At 40.4% G+C, this 22,210-nt stretch overlaps 1 protein-coding gene across 2 annotated transcripts; it reads left to right on the forward strand.

The window, feature by feature from the left end:
* Window positions 1-10,051: 10,051 nt before the first annotated feature.
* Window positions 10,052-19,245, forward strand: CHRNA6 (cholinergic receptor nicotinic alpha 6 subunit). Of its 2 annotated transcripts, XM_023943777.2 has the most exons (6): window positions 10,052-10,130; window positions 12,447-12,586; window positions 13,758-13,802; window positions 14,821-14,930; window positions 15,072-16,056; window positions 18,953-19,159. In XM_023943777.2, exons 1-6 carry the CDS (start codon window positions 10,052-10,054, stop codon window positions 19,073-19,075), a joined length of 1,482 nt encoding a protein of 493 aa, XP_023799545.1. In that variant the 3' UTR covers window positions 19,076-19,159. The 2 variants fall into 2 exon arrangements, with proteins under 2 accessions (XP_023799545.1, XP_023799544.1); XM_023943776.2 differs by lacking the exons at window positions 10,052-10,130; window positions 12,447-12,586 and adding an exon at window positions 12,784-12,842 and having other exon boundaries at window positions 18,953-19,245.
* The last annotated feature ends 2,965 nt before the right edge of the window (window positions 19,246-22,210 follow it).

The following is a 22,210-nucleotide window of genomic DNA, read 5'->3' on the forward strand; positions in this document are numbered from 1 at the left end:
TTAAGCCAGCCCTGAAAGGTTAAAAAATTGTGTTTCAGGACCTCTGGAGCTTTGGTCACTTATGCTGCAGTGTCTTTCTTCTTTATGCTGCTGCTGATTTAAATTCTGTCAGTCCCATAGCAGTCTTTTCCTCAGCATACTTCATTTGAGAGCCATCAGTTAAGAAGGATGAGAGTTAAGGGGTTGAGAAATAAGTTTTTAAAAGGATTCAAAATATTCTCTGCTAAGGAAATGTTTTTTTGTCTGACTGGTTCTTCTTATAGGATGGCACCATTTTCTAAGAATAAGAGTCCACTCCCTGTCCCTCATATAAATTAACTGGCAATTGAAATATTTTGCAGAGGCGATATGTCATGATGAGATTTCATGGGAGATGTCACTTGGCTGCTTGCTCTTCTGAGAGTGTTGTATGTCACTGCAGTTATAGCATGCTTCCCCTCACCAGGAGCTCTATTGGGAAAGTTTAGGTTTGGTCAAATACTCCTTTAGTTCCTTTTTTGCAATTTGCCTAAAAGGAAAATAAAATTGCTTGTGAGAATCTGCATGATTTTCTTATTAACTGTAGGATGGCTCAGGTAAGTAGTTTTGGGCTATTTAAAACCACACTACTAAGGCATGTCGGCACAATCTGAGTACAAGTCCTATGGCACAGTACAGACTTATTTTTAGCACTGAGATAACAATTTTCTTTTCCAAAGAGATCAAAATTCTTCAGAGAATTGCACCAGCTCCTTCTGGAGGGGAAAAATGTCCTTTGTGAAGAATTCTGACAAAAGTCTCAGCTGGTGGGAAATCCAAGCACACTTAATGTGCTTTATTGCATGTTAAGGATCTGATATCAGTGCTGCTCTAAATCTTTGTGCTATGACTGGTTTTCACAGAGTCTAAAGAAAAATTTACACCATTTCATAGTTCCACATGGAATCTTTGCAGGACTGTTGAGTTCTGACTAAGTTCCTGTCTGTTTCTGTTGTTGATTTTGCTCTAAAATTTTTCAAGAACTTGTGTCTATAATTTTTGCCAGAAGGATTCCCCCTCACCAATTTCCAGTGTAATCTGATGAAAAACAGAAAAATAGGTTTATTTTCAGATGAAATTATGATTGTGAATATCTGATTGTCCAGAAAGTATCTGTAAGTGGTTAGTGCATTGAAGCCCACATTTTCATGTTCAATTTTTATCGACTCCCCTGATTGCTCAGTGCTGACTGTTCCAGTTGTTCACGTGACCACTGAGCTCCTGTTTTCCTCCTTGCCTTGCCTCTCATGCCAGTTTAGAAATTGGCACCTCTGAAGATTGTCTGCCTGTCAGTGTGTTTGTGCAGAGCTCTTGCAAAGTAAATCTTTTTGACACTGGAACTTTTTTGACACTGAAATTTGGCTGCCCACGCGTTACATGACTACATCCTCACTTCCCACTGGCATTAAGGAACTCCAGAAACCTTTGGGATAGGTTGGGAAAACAGGCAGAGAACAGCAAAATACTGGGTTCTGTCAGACACAATCATTTTTACTACAGCTTTTCTTGTTGCAAAGTGGTGATACAGTCTTCAGGAGCAAAAAAGGGAATAAGCTAAGTTAGTAAAAGTAACATGCTCACCAATCACAACGGATTGACACTACTGACAAAACCAAGCACAAATAATCCCAAACAAGACTGTTTCTTCGAAATCTACAGGACACTAAGGATAAAAGCATCTCACAGACTCTGAAACAAACAGTGTTACTTAAACTCCCAGACCCGGTTCAGTTTTTTTCCCATTTGTTTGCATTTAATAAGGCAAGTTCCCACACAAAATTTTGACTATGTCTTGAACATATTGAGTCCTTTTTGCCATGTACGAACATCCTTGCAGTGTCCATAAAATGTGGTAGTGTCCTGGGAAATGTTGGAGAGTTGGACATGAAGAATTTTTAAGAGAAACATTAATAGATCATTTCAATGTTCCGAAATAAGGAGTAAGGGCTGAAGTCCTGAGACATTTCAAACAAAGCTCTCAACCTCTTTTTGATATGTGTAGAAGCTGTGTCCTTCAACCTTTTCATCCTCTGGGAAAGTGTTTCAGATTTCAGTCCAAGGTACCATAGATATTTTCACACGGATATTAATTAGTTTCATTACAGGGGAAATCTGAGACATGAACAGAAGAATTCCTACAGACTTGGATTATTTACCTGGTATATTTACAAATTCTCTCAAATGGTACTTTTTTTTTTTTTTTTTACTGGATGGGGTGCCTGCTGTGAGCTCAGCTTTCAGATTACCAACATGTTGCTAAGGCTTTCCTCCATCATCAGCAAGGTAAATGGGTTTACTTCATTATCCAGCCTGACAAACCCTTCCCCCTTAGCTTCTCTGAAGTTCTGTCCTCTGACAGAAGACTAGTGACAGAAGAATGTCAAGTTGCCTTGTCTAGATGTGGTGTGTTTCAGAGGTTTTTATCCCAGGTAGAATCTGACACTTAATTATATAAATGGATACAGTGTTTATCACCATACTGTCAAACATTTATTATTTCTGCTGCACTTGGATATGTTGGGGCCCAAATATTCCAGGGGATAAACCTTCTTTGAAAAGATTTATCCTTCATCTTCAAGCTGGTGTTCTTCCTACTCCAGATTTTGGATAAAAATTAGGACAGGTAGTATATTTAACTTATTTCCCATCTGATGTTTTTTTCTATATATGTTGTTAATGATTGAAGCAAGAATAGAACTGTTCTTTATTCCACCCCTGCTTCCTGTTCAAACAATATTTTTTCATCACATATTTTTCTGTCTACTTGCTGACCCTTCCAAAGGTCAATTTTTAACGAATTTTAAAACAAATAAAGTTTCTGTAAATTTTTCGTGAGTCAAAAACTGCATTATGGGAACAACTCAAATGAGATTTGTCCCATCTGAAGAAACAACAGAGAGACTATATATCTCATTTGGTAGAAGTCACATGGTTAGTCATCACATATACATTAGTTCACTAATCACCATATATACACATAGCTCCTGCCTAGCTTCTACACATGCTGCTTTGTACTCCTTAGGGATCTAAAACTGAGCAAGAGCTGTTGAGATTCTGGAAGTTTGGAGGGAAAAGACGCATATACAAAAAATAAGGTTCCATCACTCCTCCAGCTCATTCACCAGCCCATTTCCCTAATGACTCCTATGAGTCTTCTTTTTCAAATGTTGGATTTTTTCCACACAAATTAAAGGCTCTTTTCCCCTCTCCTCATTTTTTTCTTTCCCCAACCACCAAGTTCTCCATGGATTTTATTATTTCTTTAGAACACACCCACAAATTTGCTAAAATACTGTTAAGGTTAAATCTCAGTCCACTAGAACACTGCCTCAGAGTAGTTATTCAGCCAGGGTATGATCACAGACATGAACTGTTGGATCAACAAGAGCACTGTTAAGGCTAAAACTGGGCACTTGTGTCCTAATCCCTTTTAGGTTTGGTAGCTTCAGACATTCAGTCTAGAACTCTTCACTGCAATCATATTCCCATCATTCACTAGCTCAGTCTGGCCCTTTTGTTAAAGATCCCCATTCTTTCCACTTACCACACTCATTGCTATTGTATTTTCCCTAACAATATTGCTGCTATATCCATTATCCTCACTACATTTTCCTTTCACTACAGGGAAAGGACATGAGGAGACTGCCCCCCCCCCCCCCCCCCAGTCACTGAATCCAACCTTTTCATTATATTACATCATAGTGATGCCCTTAAGTTTAAGCTTTCATATTTTTCCCTAGGTGTGTAGTTTTGAGCTTCATACTGTTAGTGAGCTCTCTTCACAGAGTAAGTAGACAAAACAATTCCTTTTCTGGCTTGATGGCGAGGACAATCATTACAAGTTTCAGTTTCAAAAGTATAAACAACAGTGGACTGAAGAGAGAAAACAAGGAGGGTGGGACTTCATAACCTGAAGCAGTGATTGGACAATAAATCTCAATATGCAGATGCACCAAAACTTACAAAAATGTGAGACTGATGACCAGTTGTCCATTTTTGTTACCATTTTTAGGTCCATCTTGAGTGTAGCCCTGGTCAGGCTCTGGTACTGCCCAAGGTGTATCCTTTAAGGCCTTTCAATACATACCTACTTTATTCTTAACTCTGTCTAGCCTCTGTTCTAGGTCAGCCTTCTCAAGGCATTAATAGCATCCCTTTAAGCATTTGTATTTACACTTCTACTTGATTTGGTTATTTTCCTACTTAAGAAATGCTAAATGTCTTAGAAATAAAATGTTGGCTATACTAGCATCCCTAGAGGCTATGTATATGTCAGTATAGAATTTGGTGGCTTACACAAGATTCTATTCAAACTTGTGTGGTCTTCTAGCACAACTATGTGCATAAAGCTAGAGATTTCTGCCAGCCTCTCTCTGTTATAGCTCTTTAGAGTTGATCCCATTTTGGGATTGAGGAGAAAATGGCATCTACGGCGAGGAGCTCAGAAGAGGGTACATAAATGTCCAATGCATCCTCCCTACAGTGTCAAAGTATGCTTGCAGCAAGGAAAGGTATTTACATTAGAGAAGTATAGAAACATATATTATATGTTCAAAACCTGCTCCTATGAACTGTGTGCTTTAATAGAGAATTTTAAAAAAGCTGAACAGAGGTGATTTGGTGGTGTGAAGTTTTGTTCCTTGCAATGGATGTGCTTTTTTCAGCCTATATAATCTTCATCAAGTTACAAGAAGAGTTGGTCCAAGCTGAAGATCAGTGAAGGTTAAAACAAGTGATGCTGTTAGTACAATGGACAGTGCTTTGGGGATGTTGCTATCATTGACGCTTTAGCTTATAAAAGATGGATCTTTGTGTATTACTCTGATTACTGAATCTTCTTAAGCAGACAGGATCAGGGGAGTAGACATTCCCATTCTTGTGCTTGGCTACTCAGTGCATATTGACTGCCTGACTTACTGACTGCCCACTTCATAGCTGGGGCAGCAGGGGCAGACTCATAGAGATGATGTGGTTCAATCTCTTTAATGCAAAAGAAAAATTAAGAAAGGACTTTATTGCAAAGCAAGTTACTGAACTGAAGAAATCCTGTGCTCAGTTTGTGGAAATGCCCTAATCAACAAGCTTCAAGGACTCTTCCCACACATCTAAAATGTGACTACTGAAAAAAAATCAAAAAGACTTTAAATTAAAAGATCCTGAAGCATGAGCACAGTATTCTGCATCCAATAGCCATTGAAGTTCTGTCTTCACTCATGCTTCACATCTGCACACTGGAAGTCACTGGTCAGTCTGGTGGGTCAGAGAGCAAACATTGTTGGCATTAAAGGTCCCAGAGCATGAGAGAGGGCAAAGGCCAGGAATTAAACAAGTGAGATCCAGTTTTTACTGCAGGGAGTGTGAACATAAAGCTCAGGGTGTAACACTAGGCAAGCTTGACTGTAATAACGCTTTATCAAAGGATAGTGTCCTTGAGGGGCTTCTGTGATAGTTGAATGACTTCCAACAAGGAAGTGATAGCTGGATTCCTAATATTCTTCTGATAAATGCTTTATTAGCCTGATTTATTGTAGTAATACCAGAAGCTGAAACAAAACAGTGGATCCCAACAGCACTCAGGGCTAACATGGATTAACAGCCATCTCTTACCTGTATGAGACTGCAGTTGTCACATATGAGGCAGGTACAGCTGCTGTCAGTATTCCTTCTATGAAGCTGTAGGAAATGATACTGTTTGAGGGAAATGAGAGGAGCATAGACCAAGAGCCCATCAGAAAATCATTTGCCTATTGAAGTGGAAGAGAAGGGATAGGACTGGGAGAATGCAGTTCAGAAACAGAGCAGGAGTAACCAAGAAAAACAGCTGAGAAAATGTCTGGGTGATGTCAGATGGGAGAACATAGAAAGATTTTTTTCTGCCTTCATAATAGATGCACACTTGTTAGTGAAGGATAACACAACACAAAAGAACAGAATTCTGATTTTGCCTCCAGAAGGTGTAAATCTTTGTGACCCTTTTGCCTATCTACTTGTGTGAAAAAATGTCTCTTGGGGAGTCCTGCTTTGAGCCCTGTGCTTGCTGAGATCAAACACTTCCCTCAGAGGGTTGTCACAGGTGGTCTCTTCCTCCCTGCTTAATGCAAAGCCTTGAATGGTCTGCTTTATTTCTACAGTCAACTGTCTTGAAAGATCTGGAACGTGATGGTATCCAAATGCCATGAATTAGAACAGAGCATTTAATGGTAAAATATCAGTTTCATCATGCTGATGAATTGCCCATGCAGCACAGACATGGAAAAAGCACTAGTCCATATAAACTTTTTAAACTAAACTATTCTAACATCACTCAGAACCTAAGGAGCTTCATGTTCCAACCTTTAGAGATTTTCCTTCAATTGCCTTCCCAATTTAACTATCTCCCATTCTCAGAAATATCCACTCTGTGAGCTTTAGTGAGTTTCCTGTTTACCTTAATTTGCTAATGCACAAGCTATCCAAGGCTGACTACAGTACTGTCAGTCAGATGGCAGGACTTGACTGATTCTTTCACTCTTCCATTACAGTTTCCTTCTGCTGGTGTCCCTTTTCACTAACAGTCGGTATCCCATGCTCAACAAAGCACTGTGTGTGAATATGTGAAGAGGACCAAGCTCTAGATGAGTTGGTTAATTCCCTAATAGCTGTCTGCTTGCAGAACCAGTAAGTAGCAGAGTAGACATAAAATTAAATGCTGCTGGGGTCCCACTCAGCAGTTTCAGGGCAGGCACCACAAGCAAATGTTTAGGTGGCCCTGAGCAAGAAACCAGCGAGAAGTGGCTCAGATCCCTCCAGTGCTTCCAAAGCAGCAAAGGGTGAAAAGTGCCCCTAGTGCAAACTCACTTGGCTAGTGGTAGTTAGCAAAGAGTTGACAGACTGTGAACTTCTCCACTGGATGCAGGGGCTTCTCAGCAGATGATCAGGACCTGAGTGTCTCATGATTGAAAAGGTGTTTGTCACAGAGCTGTTTCTAACCATCCCACTGCAGGTTAATCCACTGCATTGTCAAATCCTACAAACAACTCGGATACAGCTCTTCAACAAAGGACTACTTGGCTCTAGAGGAGGAAATCAGTCATTCAAACCTGAGCCTGACTCCAAATGGCATTAGGATTGCAAATAACAACAGGGTGCATGCCTTCAGCTCCTGGGTGCATAGACAACCCTCCAAATGGGTCCTCTTGGTTTTTTTCACTGTCAATACCATGCAGCTTTTACATCAAGCTCCAGCTGTGGAGTGCATCTGTGTGCTAGAAACCTTTTTGGTGGACACATTTTGTGCATCCCTTCAAGTAGCTTGTCCTCTTTTTCCTGAGCCACCTTACCTGAAGAAAAGAAACCAGAGGTTTTTTTTTCTGGGTGAATATATGCTTGGAGGGTAAAAGTACATGTGAAAGGACTAAATCAGCCTCTTCTCCCACATTTAGAGGGCAAAAGGAAGATGAAAGCCTGTGAATATATGTTTTCTTTTTGAGCCTGGTATTTTGACACCTCTTTAAGCCAGTTCACATTAGATTAAACTAGGTACCTTCCCAAGCAGCAATGATTCACAACTTTTTGCTCTGCTTCCAGCTGGCATCCTTGTGCTGGGGCAGTAACTCAGCTGGTCTCTCTGCATTCTCCATCTGGATGCCTCATCAGCCACTTCAGCTCAGTTTGAACTTTGCCTTCCTTTTCAGACTTTCCCAAAGGTAGCACCCACTCTAGCAGGGTCTCAGTAGCACAATCCCTCCTGCCATCTGCTCACTGAATGTCTTGTACTGCCTCCAAATTCAACCTCCTTCCCCAGTTCCTTGCTCCCCATAACAAAGGAGTTCTTTCCCTCAAGTGTGGCAATAAGGATCATCCTTGCCAGCTGGCCTTGCTCTTCTCTGGAGGGGAAGCACACTCATTGCCCTCACCTCTGAAGACCTTTCAGTCTGCAGACATGCATGTGCAGATCTGGTAACTTCTACCGCCTGATTCCCTGGCCTGGTACATTTTTTGTACTTTGAAAATGTCAAAGCATTTTAAGCTGGGGTGAATTTTTTTTTTCAAATCATATCTGACTATCTTATCATATGTCATCCTTCTAGAAGCGCTGGACTTTAACAGGAGTACATATGCCATGACTGCAGCCAGCCACAGGCGTCCTTTGATGCGGTATGGCTGTGAAACTCTGTTAGCCAAGGGCACCATGGGCACATCAGCTCAAGAAGAAAGCATGAACTTCATTTGGTAAGGTGAGGAAACTGCAAGTTTATGTTAATACCATTCCATTAAACATTGCAACTTGGGAAAATCTGGCATAAAGCAGATTTTATTTGTGGTTTTTACTTTTCTCCCAGGAAAATGTTGCCAAAATGGAAATTTAAAAGAAAAATCACCATGCTGAAACCTACATTTTCATCTTAAAATTATTTGAAAGGAGAATTCATATCTAACTTCAGTTTAGAGAAGCCATATAGCCAAGCCTTGTGGTCTACATTTACACTGCCGCTTTTGAGAGGGCAGAATGACTCCCAGATTTCCAGATACTCACAGTTTTGTTTCTTTCGCTTTCTCATCTCTGTGCAGAAGGCACCCTCTCTCTAGTGAGCTCTGGAGCAAGGCTGGTGCCTGTAATCCTTCAATATTTACTTTTCATCCCTCAAAATTTGTCATTGGCACCTTGGCCCACTTCAGGGATCTTCTTTATGCAGTCAACGCATTCCTAAGTCTTTTTCTTCCAGACTGTCCTCTTCCTTCCTATCCATACTGTAACAATTTGTATAAATGACAAATAACTTTCTTATTCTGCACTGCAGCTTTGCCTCTGCATTTTGTACTATGAGGGGCATCCTTTTTTCATTTTCTGGATTTTTTTTTCTTCTCTCTACACTTACACAACAATGTAAGTGCCTGAAAATGCAGCACCATTTCTGTTTTGATCAAATCATTCATCCAGTCACTCAGACTAGTTCATGCTGGATTGAGCACACATAAAGCAGAGTCCCTGTCTGAGCTGCTTTCTGGGGGACTGGATGGTACCACGTACCCTGTGGTGCCTTCCACCCTGCTGCAGCTAAACAGGACCCTCAGTTTCTCAGATCCTTTTCCTACAGATTCTTTTCAGGCATTCCTGTTTCAAGGACATGTATACTGAACACCTGAGGAGGGAGCATGCATCAACTGCTAAAGGATCATGAGATCAGGCTTTTTTAAATTCTGTGATCAAAAATAACACCCTGTTGCAGAGAACTTGGCCTGTAACAGTACCTGGTGTTTTTTTCCTTTATTCTGCTCCTCCATTTCCACACTAGCATACTGGCACAGGAGACTGCACACACAAGGCAAAAAAAAGTTAGAAGAATTGATGTTGTAAGCTGATTTGACTGTCAGGAAAAAACTTAGCATGCTTTGTTGCTCCTGTCAGATGGCAATAATAAGTCTACTTGTCTTGGATTTATTCACTGAGAATACTATCAAGCAATTCTATCACTTGATGCTGTGCTTATTTCAAGGTTTGCATGGCTTCTGGTAGATGTGTTAAAACCATATACCTTCCATTCCTACTACCTGAAGAATTAGTCCTCAGCTAAGAAACTGAAGCTGTTTCACCTCTGCCTATTCTGAGTGACTCCCTCAGGTGATCACTGGACAATAACTAAAGCAGCTGCTTTAGCATGATGAGAGTTGTTAACCCTTGGGTGAAGAGCTGAGTGAATGATCCCCCTGCTCCACGATGGCTGTCCTGTGTCTTGCCTTCCCTCTCTCTCCTGCGCTTTTACTCGTTCCCTGAGGCAGGGGTGCGGGTGACTGGAGATGTGAAGCCACCTGATAGGATGCTGCCTGACTCCCTCTGCTCTGCACGGCATAAGCTCTCCTTGCCTAGTGGTAGTGAAAGAAACTCTGCAAGGCTTTGCACTGCTCAGCAGGCTGCAGAGTTTGCTGTACATGCAAAACAGAAATCAATCCTTCAACAGCCTACTTACCATCAGGAGGTTTATATGTCTTCTTGCATCTTATTTCTCCCCTCAAACCTCTGTTCTCAAAAGGAAGTTCTATTCTGCTGCTAGCAATGCATCCTGAGACGCGGCTATGTTGGTGTTGCCCTGCTTTCTGTGTGTGGGCATTCGTGTTCACACCCTTGATTAAAGGTAGGCTCTCTTTGATACCAGTTTCTAGAATATTTTCTAGTTACTGTCTCTGCTTCTATTTTCTTGAATAAATTCAATGTAAAGCTTCCACCAGCTCTTTCTAACCTGAAATCTAACATTTCAACAGTGTTTGAAAAGAGCTAAAGCATTTCTAGATTTCCAGCATAAAACTCTTCATTTTTGTTTGGCAACTAATGGAAGAACTGTTTCTAGAAAACAATAGAAATGGATTAGAGGTCCTAGTAATTTCATTTGGTGCTTGAATTTGCAAATATTTAAATAATGCAGGCTATGATTGTGCATGGTCAGTACTCACACTTTCAAAAGTGAGAACTTAATCTATTGTTGTTCACTATTGTTTATGATCTGTGTTTTAAATATGCTGCAGTCATTTCTCTTCACAACTCTCATTGAGGTTAGCAGGATTTTTTTGCTTTTAGGACACATTTATTTTGAATGTCTCACTTCTGTGGATGATCAAGATATGTATTAAATATAGTGCTTGTCTTAGCAAAGCATAAGAAATGATCTTAAAGCAGCACCATGAAATAGGACCTAAATACTTGGTTTTGTTACTTTATTTTAAAGCATGTGTCTATTAAGAAGCAAGTGGAAAAATTTCAAATGAAACATGATTTTAGATGCATTTACTTTAGTCATCAGACTTCATGTAGCCACAGTAGTGTACTTCTAATCACAATGCTATGGATGGTAATGATGAAATTTGAAAAGAATTTTTTTAGTTCTTTTTTGAATAGAACAATACGTAATATAAATGCATCCAAACTTTATGGACGTCCATGTGTCTTCTCTGAATGATGCTGAAAGGATGAAATAAAACATCAAGTTTTTGAATTTTACTATAATTTTCTTTCCATACATGTAAGTGACCAGTAGCCAACATTTCATCTTGCAGTAATGACAATCCCCTGAAATTTCAGGATGCTTTGTATCACCTGAGAGGTGAAATGTCTTTTTCAACAACAGGGGAAGGAGAGTAAAATCATGAAAGTGCAGCCTACTGAGACCAAATGTCTCCCTGCACATCCACAGGCCCTTGTGTTCACTGAAGGATATGTAAATTGCAAATTTATGTCCTGTGCTGTGCCAGAGACCATGCTGCCTGGCACAAACCCTTTCTATGTTTAATATTTGCAATCATAAAGGCCTATCATGGTTGCTTGTCTGATGTGTTCTAGTGCAGTCTGGGAATAAAGCAAAAAAGTTACAACAATGAGTCTGAAAACAAGGTTTTCCTCAGTTGTATCAGTAACATTTTTAGGATCATCATATAGCTTTAGTAACACAGCTGTGCACAGCATGAGAAGGGAGTTCTAAATCTTGACCTTATAAAGTATTTCTATTTTAGGTGGTGAATTACCGTAATGTATTGTTATAGCAAAATTATTCAAGAAAATTGTTCTTCTGAGCTGATGTTACCAGAACAAATAAAATTTAATATTTTCCTTTTGAAATCAAAGTGTATAGCCTTTGCCACTGTGAAAATAACTGTTTCAAGTTAAGACTATGTGTAACAGGTTAGGAGAATTCTTCTTAACTCTGCAGTGAGTCAGCTCAATGCCTGTCACATACCTTGTTTCTTCTAAGCCATCTGGTCTGTTCTTCATTAATGAGGGGTTACAGCTGTGATCTGCTTGTTCCCAAAGAACAGTTCTGTACTACATAGATGTGTGCTATTCTGTAAGAAATGTTAATATTTCCACTATTTTCTTGTTCATAAAACTTAATAAATCAACTTTCTGCAAAGAAAAATTGTGCTCTCTAATGAGTGGAAATATCAATTTTGAGGATAAAATGCAGCTATAGTGTTTAAGATTAGGAGGCATCATTGTTGTCTTCTAATCGCCTGATAGAGATTTTGATACAGTAGTTTGCAGCCTTGAGCTTTTAATTCCTAAGTAGCTATGCTTTTCATAAACACCTCATTTTACCATGAAGGCTCACAAAGATTAATCTGTCACATTTCTACTTCTCATATTTCACACCACCTTATTCTACTTTTGTGTGATACCAGGGTGGGCCAAATGGAGGCTCACAGGATAAATCCAGCTTAGGGGACACAACCACTGAAGTCATTACCTTACTGTTTGAGGAAACAAGGAGCACCAATATTCTGCAGGAGGATGCTTTCAACTGACAGCATTCTGGCAACCTCTCCTCTCTGTGCTCTGGTGGCTTTAAACATGGTCACAAGCGCATGATCCAGAAATATAGCACAAACTAGTATGTTTTCCAGCGCCCTTTTCCCCTTCTTCTTACCTCTGGCTTAGCTGTTCTTTATCTTTACCAATACAGATACCACAGCCTGCGAATCGGAGGAACGGTTATTTCACAAACTCTTCTCCCAGTACAACCAGTTCATTAGGCCAGTGGAAAATGTGTCTGATCCTGTAACAGTGTATTTTGAACTGGCCATTACCCAGCTTACAAATGTGGTAAGACTCACTACAGAACATTGCTGAGCTTTGGGGGTGTTTCTAAACACATGCAAATCACTGAAGCAGGAGATGTGATTGTGATGGCTGCACACACCCACAACTCTCCTAGCTTCCATTTCATGTGTGTCTAAGTGCACATGATGAGACCTCTGCTGTTCTCTCAGTCAGATGAGTTGTTCCAGTTGCATGAACAAGTGGCTTGAATGACACAGATGAATTTCCTTACTCTGTAGCATCAAACCTTCTGCTTCAGGTAGCAGCCTCCAGAGCCCAGGGCAGAAGTACTGGATGTTCAAGCCCACTCTTCACAGGGCTAGCCCATGCCAGAAACACCTGGTGTGTCCATGTTGTGTGCAGCATGTGACCTATGGGGCTACTGTATTTCCCAGTAGTCCTCAGGGGAAAAAAAAATCTCCTTTTTTGCATTTTTTTTTGTTGGGTTTTTTTTTTTTTCCAATCTATTTGTTTCAAAATGATATAAAAGGAAAAGTGTAGCAAGTGGAAGAGTGGTGTTGTAAGGCATGGAGGTGGGGATGAATGAATGTTGCATGTACTGGAATGCAAATAGGTGTAGGACAAACATGCTGGGCAGGACAGAGGCAATGTGGAAGAAGCTAAGCATCACCCTTCTGATTCATGACTGATTGGCAGTTCCAATAAGTGACTATAAAAATAAGGTCTCTGTATAACAGTTACCTAATTTAGTGCTGGTCAGGTGCATCTGCTCTAGAATTTCTCTTTTTTGCAGAGAAATTCAAAACACTGTGATACACATGCCATTTTCCTTGAATCGCAACCAATTCTGTACTGTGTAATCAGCGCTTTTTAAGCACTGAATCCAACAAAATACACAGCCACAAGAAGAACCTTATTCCTCTGGTACAGATCAGAGCAATTCTAGGTTATGTACTCTCCAGATACTCAAATGTCTGGCAAAACAGTGCAGCTTTCTGTATATCTGATATTTATGGAGCATGTTTTTTCAATAAAGTTTTATTAAATTTTTTCAGTAGGGTTGTACACGACAGTGTACAATGTGTAAACCTCTTGAAAGATGCTAGAAAAAATCTGCCATCAGTGAATGTGAAATCCTATTTTCCAGTTTTATGGGCTAATTTTTTAGCCATCCCATGATACTATAACGATTTATGCCTGTGTTTCTTTATAGGATGAAGTCAATCAGATTATGGAAACGAATTTGTGGTTAAGACATGTAAGTGACTGTGTTGCATTTCTCATGCATTTTGCATCAAAATGATAAAATGTGTTTTACTTGTAAGTTACATCTATAAGATAAGTTTTTGGGTTATAACAAGGATTTTTAAAAATTAATAAGGAGAAGCTCCACAATTGAAAAAATAATTTCTTCGTTCTTTTTACCTAGAAGTTACATCTTCATTCTTTCCTGTGGGATACATTCTTCTCCAACTTCATGATGATTGGTTTTCTTCTGAAAAATCTAGCTGGATGTACTCCTCAAAGGGTGATTAAATATGCAGCTCTGTAGTCCCAGGTCATCCTCACCAAAATATTTATTAGGAAAAAGAACATGCCTCCATTATTACTGACAGTTTTAGTGTTTTTACATAGATAAGGATCCTTAGAGGACCTAAGTGCTGAGAAAATATAGCTAACTTCCATCATTTTTTTCAGGCACCGATTGTGGTCCACACAATCTGTAAAAGATACTGTACTTAAAATAGGTGAGAGACCATGGAACATGGCCCCATGATAGGGCAATAGACAGCAATGCAAGGGAGCTGCTGTACATCCCTTGCTGCCCTGACCTGGTACTTCAGTACTCCTGTGGAACCAATACTATCTTCTGGCAGCAGCTGCCTGTTCGTGTGCAGGTGGGCCAAACATAGGGTGCTGTCCTCTTCTCACCTGTGGGGTGCTGCAGCAAGGCCCCTATTTTCTCTCAGCAGTGGGGGGTAACCTTTCACAGACAAGGCTCCCTGCTGATGTCACAAGAGAGGAGATCTCAGCATGCCAGCAGTTCATAGTAATTGGCACCCCATCCCAGCACAGAGAAGAGAGCAGCAGTCAATTGGCAGCAGTATTCACACGCCCGGTGTTCCTCCAGGTCATGGCCTTGCTGTCTTTTGGAACATTGTCCCCTTCTCCACATGCTACACTTTATCACTGTTTGTCATTTTACAGGAAGATCTGAGAAACATATATTTGTTGATAATTTAAGGTTCTATAATCTTTGTTCATTCTTCTTCCAGATTTGGAATGACTACAAATTACGATGGGATCCCAGACAATATGATGGCATTGAATTTGTTCGGGTACCAGCAGATAAAATTTGGAAACCAGATATTGTCTTGTATAATAAGTATGATGATTCATTTTACCCGTTTTATTGATTCATTTGAACCTTGCTCTCAAAAATATCCCCTTGCAGCACCTATGAAATCACCCATTACATTTTACTTTCATGGTAATTTTTTTGTCTTTGCCTAATTTGTCTTTCCAGTGCTGTGGGAGATTTTCAAGTTGAAGGCAAGACCAAAGCTCTCCTTCGCTATGATGGAATGATCACCTGGACCCCACCAGCTATTTTTAAAAGCTCATGTCCAATGGATATTACCTTTTTCCCATTTGATCATCAGAACTGTTCACTCAAATTTGGCTCATGGACCTATGACAAAGCCAAAATTGATCTTCTGATCATTGGATCCAAAGTAGATATGAATGACTTTTGGGAAAATAGTGAATGGGAAATAGTTGATGCTTCTGGCTACAAACATGATATCAAATATAACTGCTGTGAAGAGATCTACACAGACATAACATATTCCTTTTATATTCGAAGATTGCCAATGTTCTACACCATAAATCTGATCATTCCCTGTCTTTTCATCTCCTTCCTGACTGTGTTAGTTTTTTACCTGCCATCTGACTGTGGAGAGAAAGTTACTCTTTGCATCTCTGTGCTTCTTTCTTTGACTGTATTTTTGCTGGTGATCACAGAAACAATCCCATCCACCTCTTTAGTAATTCCCCTAGTTGGTGAATATTTACTCTTCACAATGATATTTGTGACTCTGTCAATTGTTATCACAGTGTTTGTCCTCAATATACATTACAGGACGCCAACAACACACACAATGCCCAAATGGGTAAAAACTGTCTTTCTTAGCCTGCTCCCCAAAGTCCTGTTGATGCAGAGGCCACTAGAACAGCTGAAAAAAACCACCTCCAGAAAAAACAAGAAAATATCAGACAGTAAGTTGGGCAAGTCAAAGCACAGCAAACACAAAGACACCAAATTGCACAAGGAGAAGCGCTGCAGTCACTGTGATAAGGCAACTGAACTCTCTACCACCAAAAGACAGCTGAGCCATCAGTCACTGAAATGGATGGCAGAGCACATGGAGTACTCCCCAGAGGTGAAGGATGTCATTAGCAATGTCCAGTTCATTGCAGAGAACATGAGATCTCAGAATGAAACCAAAGAGGTAAGGGAGGAACCATCCCATTAGGGCTTGTTTTGATTGTATTGAGATAATGGGTGATGACAAGGTGGAGAGCCTGTGTAAAGATCAGGGACTAGACCAACAGGACACTGGCAGGAGTCTGTTAGAGACCACCTATGCAGGATGAACAGGCAGATGATGGAGGATATGATGGATGATGGGTACAGGAGGCTGGAAGAAGTATCACGATCACCAGCCCTTGTTTTCATGAGGGACTTCAACTTGCCAGGAAGCTGCTGGAAGTGTAACACAGCAGAGAAGAATCAGTCTAGGAGGTTTATGGAGTGTGTGGAAGATAATATCCTGACACAGGAAGCAAGCCAACCAGGGAAGGTGCCCCACTGGACTCATTGTTCGTGAGCGGAGAAGGGCTAGTGGGAGATGTGACAGCTGGAGGCCATGGGTACAGCAACCACAGAATGGTAGAGTTTTCAGTTTGGGGTAAAGTTATGAGGGGTGCCAGCAGAACTAGATCTCCAGCACTAGGCTTTGGCCTGTTTAGGAAATCAATTGCCAGACTCCCTTGGGAGTGAGGCCTAAAGGTCAAAGGAATCCATGAAGGCTGGATATGGTGTAAGAAGGAAGTCCTAAAGGTAAAGAAGCAGTAAGATAAGTTGCTGGGGAAGAAGACCATCTTCTGGGTTTGCTTGTGTGAGGTCATATTTTTTTTTTTCCTATTTGGGATTACTGTCTTAGAAAATAGTGCATATTGGAATTTAAAGGATACTGTTGCCACATCTTCATGTGTGAACACAAGCAACTAAAAAAGCCACAAAAGTATTTTCTGACACCAAGAACTCACAAAGAGCAGAAATTCTCTAACACTTCAGGACATTTTTAGAAGTGAACCTAATGAAACATGTATCTTTGATCTGTCATGGGATTTTTGCTTTTGGTTTTGAAGTTTTTTAGATGTTCTATGATGGTTAAATCCATTTTAAAACTAAATACTGCTGTATTTATATTGAAAGTCACAAAAACTTTATAAGGGAAATGTTGGAATGCCTGCTTTCTATCAGAATATTTTGTTGAAATTCAAACAACTTCTAAAAACCTAAAGATCACCATTATTCCCCCTTTCTTTATGCCCTACAGAAAAATTTCATCTGAAAGCAAAATCTATAAATTTCTGAATAAAGGAGTAGAGTTAAGCTGAATTCATAGAGTGAGCATATAGTACATGCCAGCCTGAAGCAAAAGACAGGACACCATCACCATGGAGGAGGATGGGGATTGAGCTGAGCCCTGCTAAACCAAACGTTTCAGCCATGCTTTCATTATCACACCAGCTGCATAAAACATACCCATGTACTGATTCAGCTGTTTTCTCTGATGCTCCTCCCAAAATAAGTTTTGCATGCAGTCATCCAAATAACTTGCTGTCTTGATTATACAGTTCAGGAGAAGTCCTCCTGTGCTAGTTTTGCTGATTTGCATTTTGCAAATCTCTCCTGCCACATGAAATTTTATTCTTAGTCCACTGTGTTCATGAGCAGCTTTGTATCTTACCTTTCAGAACATACTAGAGATGGGAAGCATGATTTTTCATTTACAAAAATCCCCTTTTCAGGGAAAAAACAGGATTTGTTCTCAGGCAAGCACTGAGAAAAACTATTCTGGAGGCTGCTTCTGCTTCAGCCAGATATACAAAGCAATATGGGTGGTGTTATGTACTAGTCCTATATAAATAAAAGCCTTTTAAAAATTGTAGAAATATTTACAGCTGTTGGGAGTTCTTCCTGCATGTCCTTTCATGCAAAGTACAGCTTCCATTTCTGATTTTCAGAAGTCCTGCAAGGTTCTTCCCTGACTACCAGCCTGTTCCTCTCCATGGTCATGTTATTATCATGACCACCCTCTTTTTCATCCCTATCACTCAACCTTATACTAACTACTATTACAACTATCCTCTCAGTAGCCCTGGGAGGTTAGACAGAATTAAACAAAATACTATCTTACTTGAAAAGTCTTATCTTATTTATCTGTTTCTCACCTGGGCTGAGTTGCCATTATCATAGGTTGCAACTTCACACTTACCCTACTTAAATTTTGCTTATTCTCCCCAGTATCCGCTGCTGAATTCCTCACCCTCAACACAATCAAAATCCTAAATCTAATATTTTCTTGGAACAAAATATAATCAAGCTGGGAAAACAAGTGGAAGATTCCTCAGCAGAGAGCTCTTAACTAGTCACTAGTTTATATATGTGAATGTTTCCTGTGCAGTACACGTTTAAAGGTACGGTTTAAAGGACAGCAGCTTCACTGAATGTGGTTCTAAGGTCTGTCTCTCAGCCATACAAAATCCACTCTGTCCTGCTTAGGGCAAGACATTGCAGTTTGCTCAGTTGGAACTTTTGCTTTGCCGTCGTCCATGTGTCCATTTTCCTGAAATCAGTGGGGCTTGATTGGTGAGAGAGTGTTTCAAATCAGACCAGAATAGCAAACTCTGTCTTGTGCAGGCTGTCAGGATGAATCCTTCAACAGGGTTTAGTGATGTGTAGCCATGATGTCTGCGCCTGCTGTTAAACCACTCCACTCTGCACTCACCACATGATCAGGTCTTATTTGTTAATACCAGCATCACACCTCTGGATGGGCTGCCCTCAGACTCAAATATTTAGAATAATTCAGCAAACAAGGACAGTGTTATATGTTCTCAGCCAGAAGTGGTAAAACACCGTTAGAAAATCAGCCCTCTCTGAAGAGATTTGAAAACTGCAGCAACTATAAACATGACAAGCAACATTCCTGACTTGAATGTGAGTTCTTCCTCACATTCAAAAGCACAAGGGGAATTTCTACTGTACAATGTCAACTCCCAATTGTATGTGACATTACATGTAATTTATCCTTCTCTTTTTTTATTCTTTTGCAGGTGGAAGATGATTGGAAATACGTAGCTATGGTGATAGACAGAGTATTTCTCTGGGTGTTTATAATCATTTGTGTATTTGGGACTGTAGGGCTCTTTATCCAGCCACTAATAGCAGAGATGTAACTCAATCCATTGCTTTTCATCCACTTTTGCTCTTGTTTCAGTTTTGTTTCAGAAATTTACCATCTATTTCTCTCCTCTAACATAACTCCTCTGCTCACCACCTTGTCAACACTCAGCCACAGAGGGTCCCAGAGCAATAAAGTATGTGTTTACATTTATGTTTGAAATCAGACAGATCTTAAGCATTTAATCATATTTGAAGACAAACAGACTTAACATTAGAATGTGGTTACCATGTGAGGCATACACATTTGAAAACTACGTGCTTCTAAAATCTTTTAAAATTAGTTTGATCGGGCAGTTACCTTTCCATGTGACCAAAGTCCCCTTTACAGCCTGATAGTGAGTACCAAGACCTTGATGAGCTTCAGTAGGATTTCCAAGCCACATCTCTCATCAGGTTAACAGTGGTCCTAATCCACAGGTTCTGCTCTGAAAACTCTTGCTTGCTTATGCTCAGACATAAACCCAGCAGAGAAGGGTTTGTCCCTGAGTAGCTACTTGTCATAGACAGAATTAGTTTGACAGCACTGGATTTTGTGTTTTTAAAACCCAAGACCAACCTAGATTATGCACATCCTAGCAGAAGAAGGCTGGATACCATGATTCCTATGCAAAGATGAGCATCTTGTTTCAAACAGCTGTTTAGCAGTGCTGTTTCCTGGCTCCTTGTGGGTCTGTGCTGTGTGTGCAAACCTGTAACTGTAAGGCCATGTCCTTTGGGGCTGAGGTTGCTGCTCTGTAACCAGGTCCCAGTCCTAGTGTGCTTCCTCCTGAAACACTTAGCAGACATGTTCCTGATGTAGTTTTTATAAAATGTGGATGGTTTGCCCTTAAGTCCATCATTTGTTTATAATCTTGTAAGTTTTGTGCTGAAAGGTTCTTCTTTAAAAGGCACCACTACAATTAAACCAAATGGCTCCAAGAATACAAAGCCCTTCTATCTTGTAAGAGCCTCTAAATCTAACTGTACAGTGTCAATGCAGTGTTTTCAGTGTCTGCCATGCATCAGTCCCTGCTCTGAAAATCACCAATCCTTGGAATGTAAGACTCCGTGTTTCTGAAGTCACTGACTGGCCTTTTACTCTTTTCTGATGTTTCATAATAAAGAGAATAGGAATGAACTAGTGTATATGCTAGAGATAAAGGTGGAATGACAAGAATAAGAACTGTCTTAACCTATCCAGTCATGATTGCAGAAGAACAAGTAGAAGAAAACTATTATTTTCTGTAATCCCCCTGATGTTGTTCAATTATGTAGTGACTGACAGACAGATGTATGAAAAAGCATGGTTTATTTTGTCAGCCTGTCAATTAAATGTCACTCCTGAGATACACCTTCTTGAAGAATTTGTGGTTTTGGGTTTTTTTTAGATTTACTGTTGTGAAATGTGTTTATAGATGCTACTAAATTATATTTACTATACTGGCTCTTTAATCAAAAAGGAAGTGAGGGAAAAGAAAGGAAATGTGAAGAGGAGAGCTGAATTCTGAGCCTAAAAACCTCAAAACTTTCTACAGAAAAGACATCTGATTGCCAGCATTCACTGTTACACTCTATTACCATCCAAATCATGAAATTACTGTGGCTGAAGGTGCATTGCATTGGTGTCTTAAGCATGACAGCTACAACAACCCCATAGTCAATAATCAGACTTCAGCAAAATCCCTGATTTACGAAGTCATCTTCTGGCTCTTTTTAGTGTACTATTTACCCTTCCTTTCTCCAACTCAGTAACTTTTGGAGCCATCTTTTGCAATTCTCAGCCGTCTTTGGCACATCCAATACTGAGAGCCTAGTGTACTGCTGCCAGTTTTGTGAAAGTACTTAACTGATTATAGAGTGGAGATGGGGGATACAAGAAGCATATCAGTATGTCACCTTGAAGAAGACTGCAGTTGGGGTGCCCCTGCAAGCAGACACGAAAGAGCCCACACAAAAATGACATTTTTTCTTGCTCCAATTCTTGTTGAAGATTGGGGGACCTTCTAAATTAAACAGCAAGAAAAGTTACAACTAGAGCTGGTGCCATCCCAGATGTTGACTTGGCTCACACATTGTGCACAGCCACAGGAGAGGTCTATTCTCACCCCACCACCTCCAAAGTCACATCAGCAACACCCCTCTATTAATATGTCTCGGTGATGAGTGTACCACTGGCAGCAAGAATTCTCCTCCCCTTGGGAGTGATTGCATCTATAAATTAATTTTTAAAGCACAGAAGCAATTCAACAGCTCAATATCTCTTTACATTCTCTTTCCAAGGGAGACCATTCTTCCAGCCTGCCTCCACTGAAAGGCACAGAAGAGCTTTTAATATTTACCTTTTGGTGAGTGGGTGATACCTGTGGTTTTGCCAAGTAGTGTCAATGTCTTAGCAAACCAGTGCCCAGAAACTGAGGCAGTACAACTTGAGACAGTATTAAGGCAGAGGGTTACTGTTTTTTAAGATTTGCGATTTGCAATGGTGTCATCCACAGGCAGAGCAGGTGGAGCAGAGGGAAGGCCCCATTGGAGGACTGTCTGCCTACATGTCCTCCCTAGTTGTTTTTAGTGGCAGACCTTTGTGGGAAACATATTGAATGATTTTGTGGGCCAGCAGCAAAGAGATTTAGAGAAGCTGAGGATCAGGCAGCACAAGGGAATGAGTAGTGAGTCTACAGATGTAGCAGTAGCAAATGCAATGCTAGGAAGACTCAAGACCAGAAGCCATACCTGTGCAATTTTCATACATCTCCAACACGTGAGTTCTGCTGATCTTCACCAGCATAAGCCAGATAAAGCAGCTTGGCATCAGACATAGATGTGTGAGACAGAACCATGTGCTGCCTGTGGGTGGACAACCAAACTGTTGCACGGTGGAGACAGGACCATCTGTCAGATGGACACCTGAGGCAGTTGCCCAGGAGAGGAGGTAGTCATCTGTCAGGGCTAACAGGCAGCCTCCTGGAAGCAGTGTTCACTGGAGCTCAAGAGCCTGGAAGTACTGGAAAGAGGAGCTGCCTGGATCTGTTCCAGACATTTCACAGTAGTGTCCAGGGTAACAAATGCACTTTGTGCAAGAAGAGAGGAGCAACTGATAGAATGGTCAAGGTGTATGAGTTTTATGCCAGTATCTTATGCTAAGGCATCTC

This window comes from Cyanistes caeruleus, chromosome Z, assembly GCF_971803275.1.
Source record: "Cyanistes caeruleus chromosome Z, bCyaCae1.hap1.1, whole genome shotgun sequence".
In the NCBI taxonomy this organism is placed as follows: Eukaryota; Metazoa; Chordata; class Aves; order Passeriformes; family Paridae; genus Cyanistes; species Cyanistes caeruleus.